The sequence below is a fragment of the Vicia villosa genome, linkage group LG2, assembly GCF_029867415.1.
Source record: "Vicia villosa cultivar HV-30 ecotype Madison, WI linkage group LG2, Vvil1.0, whole genome shotgun sequence".
Lineage (NCBI taxonomy): Eukaryota > Viridiplantae > Streptophyta > Magnoliopsida > Fabales > Fabaceae > Vicia > Vicia villosa.
In genome coordinates this window covers 137,016,917-137,023,685 of record NC_081181.1, presented here as the reverse complement: position 1 = coordinate 137,023,685, position 6,769 = coordinate 137,016,917, and the positions used below count along the sequence as shown (strand labels likewise).

Genomic DNA, 6,769 nt, shown 5'->3' with positions numbered 1-6,769 from the left:
TTATTGTAAATTACTATTTTATAAAATTGTTAAAAATGTTCAATTTATTTATACAATGTAATTATTATTTGATCCTAAAGATTTATTTAATAATATATATTTTTGAGTAATTCTTTACAGCACAAAATTTTATTGAAAAAAATAATATACATTTTTTATAATTTTAATTTTACAAACTTGTTGTTTTATATAATTTTTTCTCAAATTATATTTTTAACATTGTAAATTTATATTGATTATTGCATTGCTTCCATAATTTATATTTCCTGCATCTGTGATCATTGAAAATTTATATTTCCATAATTAATATTTTTATTTATTTTATTTACACGATATATTATGTGATCAGAATTCTATGTATGTGATATTTTCTTCTTGGGGTATTTTGTTTGTCGCCCGCTTTCCTTTTTTTTAAGTTCGGTTGAGAACTTGGGTTCTCTTTCATCAATGAATTTCTTGCTTAAAAAAAAAATCTTACATATCTGCAAAAATCCCTTAGGATTTAAACTTTTTTTAGTGAAAGGATATAACTTTTTAAAAATATTTATTTTGTAATTATTTTGTGTAAATTCTTTGTCTATAATGTTACATTGACATTTTTTGACAAACTGAGTGAATGTTGGGAGGGTTGACAAGAGTTATACGCGTCAAACAGTTATTTTAGGTATTGAAAAAATATTTTATTTTATATTAAGAAACTTCTAAAATAAAATAAATTTTTTATTAACTTTAATATTTATATAGATAATAAAAAAAATAGAAATTTTAATTTGGAAAAATTAATTTCAATTTAAAAAAAAATAGATTACACAATTTCTAAATCAAGTCGCATGTCATTTTTCATAAAATATTCATTCTAATACTAATATAAACGTTAGAGAATATTATGAAAATAACGTTCTAGTGGTTGGCTGTGTTTCAGTATTTAAGAACGACTACTTTGAGTATTTAGTAAAAATTTATCTAATTTATTTTCAGGTTTTAGAATGTTTCAATTAATAGTTTATTGGTATTTGTGGTTGGGTTCTAGCTGTATTGTTATGGAAGTTTTTCTTTGAAGTTGTGTTTTGTATGTGAGTTTGTCGGCTTCTTAAGGCTACTGTTTTTCTTTTTGCTGTCTTTTTTTTATTCTTAGCCCGATTATGTTGGGTCGGATCTAGTATTTGTTCAGATCAAACATTGGTAGATGTAATTCTCTCTATATATGAATATATGAATTTCAATTACCCCGACGCAATACTTTTATCTACGTAACCAATAATCACTTCAACTTTTTTATAGTATTGTCAATATCTACAAATTAGTGCATCGGTAATACAGTTATTGTTGTTTATGATATGTATGCAGTTAAGAAGCTTGTAAGAATGGGTCATCAATTCCGTTTAACAAATTGGAATGAAGACGAGAGTCCAACTCGTGATGTCAGGGATCCAAGATATCTGATGGCCTCCTATTCTCTTCCTTCTCTTGCTTTTAACAATCACACAAGATCATTTGGGACCAATCATCAAGTCGTACTTGATAATATCATGCAAAACAATCCTCTTCACTCATACATTACGAATAGTCAAGCTACTACTAATAATCATTATCATTCTACTATGGTAATTCCAACACCCATCAATATCAATAATTATAATGATAATCAGACTTCTCCTTCTTCCAACTCGTCTCCACCGAGACTCTTTGGTTCATCTCTAACTTTAGGTCCTACTTCCAGAAGTAGATTACCAAATTTTGTAAGAGGAGAGAGTTCAAATCAAGGTTCACAAGTTGGTGGAACTTCAAGAAGACACACAAATCTTCCTCCTCATACTTTTCAACAAGAAAGTGTGAACAATAATAATTTCATGTCTTTTGAAGTAGGCTCATCTTCGTCCTCTCAAAGTCTAGGTAGGGGGTTTAGTGGTTATAACAACAACAATAACAACTACAACAATAACAACAATTTGGATTTATTTGATTCTATTCATGAGGGAATTGATGATACATTTGTTCATAGCACCATAAATGCTCAACAACATGTAAGGCATTTACCAGAAGATCATGTGAGTCAATTTGTCACTCCATCTATTGTTCATGTGCGGTCTAATAGTTTTGTACCACGACAACCACAACCTCCTTCCGATCTTTCGACAATTAGTTACCGCGTAAACCCTTCTCCACCTCCTCATGGACCAATGTTCAATACCGCTGAAGAATCTGATAATCACATGGTGACTGGTACAACATTGTCTAGATCTGGGAATCTTCGTCGCTATAATAATCACATTCTCACCTTAACCTCTCCTGAACTTATGAACGAGAGAAACAGACTTAGGGATGAGGTACTTTTACACTAATTTCTTAATTACTTATTAATAATATTTTGGTTCATAATTAGTGCCAGATAATTTATTGTCAATAATATACTTAATTTTCTAATATTTTGGCATTATTTACGATACCTATATATGTATGCACAATATGGAAGTTTAATACTCTAATTGATTGAAAATAATAAAAAGTGTATTAGTTGCATTGATATGATTAGGTTGTTAGAAATCTATCATAGAAATCTATCTCAGTTGGTAATATAATGTTTATTAACTTAGCATCGACTCAGCACAATATGACTTAAATATTTGAGTATGTGATGTATGTAATAGGTTTTGAGCACCCTACAACATCTGCAGAATGGTGGTTCTGTACGGATAGAGGTAAATAAATTTTCATACAATATACATTTTTATATATCTTTTAAATAAATTATTTTGATAATATTATTATACCAAGTCACTTGAAACAAATATTTCACTTCATTTTCAAGTATCTTACAAATGTGTGACACAGGATTTGTTGATACTAGATTACTCGATTGTGCTAAACGTTCTTGATTCTCAAGAACGTATCGACATGCTACATAGTATAGATGATTGGCCATATGAGGTAAAAAATATTATGTATTTATCAAAGTACAATGATTATTTATTTTATATATTTCTTACTCAATTTAGTATTTTCGTCATAATTCATCGTGTTCGGATTCAAAATTAAATAAGTTAAACAATACTTGAGCTTAGTTATGATTAATTAATTGACACACATTAATCAATTAAAAATAATAAGTTGCATTAATGTACAGTTGGCTTTATCTATGGAGGAACACATCGGGAGGGTCGCGACTGGGCTCACTGAAGAGGAAATCCTCACATATATTGAGACAAAAATTCATGTGTCAAATCCAAACGAAACCAATAGAGAAAATGAAACCTGCACAATCTGTCAAGTGAGGCCAACCACATGTTTCTTAACTTTATAAAATAGAATTTATCTTTTTTTTTTCAATGAAGTATTATAGATACTTAAAAAAATAAATTAAGTTTAACATTAATTTAAAATTTTAATACATGAACGTGTTCACTTCTCATAATCTACGTATCATTTTTATGTTTATTAGGAAGACTATGTGGAAGGGGATATCACTGGAAGGTTGGATTGTAGACACATATATCATTTTGAATGCATTAAACAATGGTTGCTGCTGAAGAATATTTGCCCAATCTGTAAGCACACAACTCTAAGAGTTAATGAAGATGTGGATGAAAGGGACTGATAATAGATTTCATGTAGACTCTACGAACTTGATTTTGTTTTGGTGTTTTTTAATTCATTCCAAACATAATTTCATGTATTGCTTAAAGTTAGTTTGAATGATTTATGAGTCATGGAAACTCACTTAGAGAATTATGTTGGAAAAAAATTCTATAGCTTTTTACTTTTAATTATTGAACTTGAATTACATTCATTTTTAATGGTATAAGAAATTTATTTAAAATTCTTTTATTAACACATCTATGCTTTCTTTATGACCTGATTTTCTACGATGAAATGAGTATATGATATACTCTAATAGAGTTGACCTTTATTAATTTTATCGATGACACCAAATACAAAAATAACAACAATCAGAAATTTTGTAAGTGAAAATTTCTATAGTTCGGTTTTATCCATCTAGAAAAGGTTCAATTGAATTATTCTCTGCTTTGCTTGATACACATATGTCAACTCTTTTTTTTATAAGCAATGGTATTTCAATAGAACACGAGTATAAGGGGTACTCACCCGATTACAAATAACTGATGATCAAACAAAGACCAATGGACATTTAAACCAACTATAAAAATCCCTACATCTATTGTACTTTGACCCCATAAAGTGCCAACACCAAGACAACTGAACTATTTTGTCAAACACACCTTCCACATCGAACCCGACATTATTAAACACCATATCATTACGGGATAACAATATCACCCAACAATTTGCTAACCAAAACAACAATTCCTTCTGTTTCTTACACTTTCCTTTCAGCCCTTCTACAAACTGTAACATATGTTCTATGACTGGGGTATCATCAAAACTAATCATTCCCAACCATGAGATAACTTTAACCCAGACCATCTTTGAAAAAGGACAAGAAATCAACAAGTGATCAAGAGACTCTAATGAGTTTATACAAAAAACTCAATTACCTACTACGTTGTCGTGGAACAATCCTCTATGCATTAGCTGATCATATGTTGCCACCCGATTCTTGATACACCGCCACCCAAAAGTTAGGATTTTTGAAGGAACTTTTGTTTGCCACAAAACAAAAATTGCCGACTCCTTGTTATTATCAAGCATCTCTGCCACCATCAAATCTGCCATGGCCTTGTAACCCTCCCTCACTGCATAGCTTCCCCCGCCATTAGAGACCCACTTGAAGGTGTCATCACCCAACTCACATGTTGGACCGATATTTTTCAGCATAACGATTAAGTCCTGCAGCTCATGTTAGGCATCCACATCCACACCTACAAACACATCTAAAAACCGCCACTGCCAACAGCTGACAACCATACACCCCATGTAAAAAACAGAAGCATTTTGATTAGACGATAAGTTGAAAAGCATTGGATACACGAACTGCAGCATCTCCCCTCTGCACCACTTGCTTTTCCAAAAGAGAACCCTCCTTCTCGTAGCCACCTTACAAGATATGCCCTTTGTAAACCAGTCTACTGGTGAATCCGTCGAGAGTCCCAAACACCTCAAATCCTTCCACCATAACGAGCTCTTGCCACTTTTCAAATACTCCTTTCCATTAAAAACAGAATCCTCAAAGGGACCGTACCTATGCACCAACAGAGGTCTCCAAATAGCTTCCTTGTCAACAAGAAACCGCCACCTCCACTTGTTCAACATAGATTGATTGAACATCTCGATACTCCTAACACCCAAGCCGCCTTCCTTCTTACTCCTACAAACCTCAGCCCAACTAAGCCAAGATATGCATCTCCGATCCACCCCCCCCGCACCACAAAAACTCCCTCTGCAACTTCACCATTTCAGCCAGCACCACCTTTGGAATTTTGTAAAACGACAAATAGTACCCCGGTATTGCGTTAAGAACAAAATTGATTAGAGTGATTCTTCCTCCAATCGACAAACACCTACATTTCCACGACGATAACCTTCTTCTCATCTTATTTACCACCCCTGCCCACGTCGATCGTTGTCTTTGATTACACCCCAGCTGGATTCCAAGAAAAGGAAAAGGGATTTTACCAACTTTACAACACAAAAAGTCTGATGCCGTCTGCATAAACGACTCTGCCACATGAACGCCCATTAGACTGCTTTTTGACAAATTCACTTGTAAACCTGAAACAAGCCCAAAGCCCGTCAAAATAGCTTTGATGCACCAGAGATTACTCCAACATCCCTCATCTACGATAACCGTATCGTCCACAAAAAATTGCAGCAACTCAAATGAAAGACTATTACTAACACGAAATCCCTTAAAGGAACCATCCACCTTAGACTTTGCCAAAATCCTTGCTATCCCTTCAGGGAAAATTGTGAAAAGAAAATGAGATAGTGGATCTCCCTGTTTCAATCCTTTTTCCGCCTCAAAATCTGTGGTTGGAGACCCATTAACCAAAACTGACATTGAGCTTTTACAAACACAATCTCTAATCCAACTGACCCACTTCTCCCCAAAACTGCATCTCCTAAGCATGTACAGCAGAAAATTCTAGTTGACATTGTCGTACGCCTTTTCGAAATCAACCTTCAAAATGATACAACTTTTCTTACTCCTTTTTTCCATATCCACCAATTCATTAAGCACAACCACGCCATCTTGGATCTGTTTACCCGGTATAAAAGCTGTTTGAGTTTTTGAAACCAATTTATCCATTACCCTCATCATCCTTGTCACTAAAACTTTTGCAATGATTTTATACAAGCTCCCCACAAGACTAATGGGACGAAACTCCCCAAGAATTTGAGGATTATCAACCTTCGAAATTAAATCTACGAATGACGCTGTTATCGCTTTTGGTAATCTAGCTTTGCAATGAAATTCTAAAACAAAGTTGAAAATGTCCAACAAAAACACCTCCCATCACTTCTCTAGGAAATTGAAGTTTTATCCATCCAGCCCTGGGCATTTGTCGCCATCACAACTCCAAACCACGTCCTTTACTTCCTCCATAGTGAAAGGATGTTCCAATTCCTCTGCCTCCCCTGTTGTTATAGAATTGAATTCGATACCGTCTAGAACCGGTCTTCTTAACGGAGACGCTTTGTATTTAGCCTCAAAAAAGCGTCTAACCTCCCCTTTCACTCCTTCCATAGTTTTGACTCTTCCTAAAGAGGATTCAATTCCCACCATGCTATTTCTCTTCCTTCTTTCCTTAACAGATCTATGGAAAAAAGTTGTATTCGTGTCCCCTTCATT

General features: G+C 33.5%; 1 protein-coding gene across 1 annotated transcript; it reads right to left on the bottom strand.

Moving 5' to 3' along the window:
* Positions 1–5,302: 5,302 nt before the first annotated feature.
* LOC131650124 (uncharacterized) lies at positions 5,303–5,977 on the bottom strand. Its single transcript, XM_058919854.1, has one exon. The coding sequence runs from the start codon at positions 5,975–5,977 to the stop codon at positions 5,303–5,305; it is 675 nt and encodes a 224-aa protein (XP_058775837.1).
* Positions 5,978–6,769: the final 792 nt, after the last annotated feature.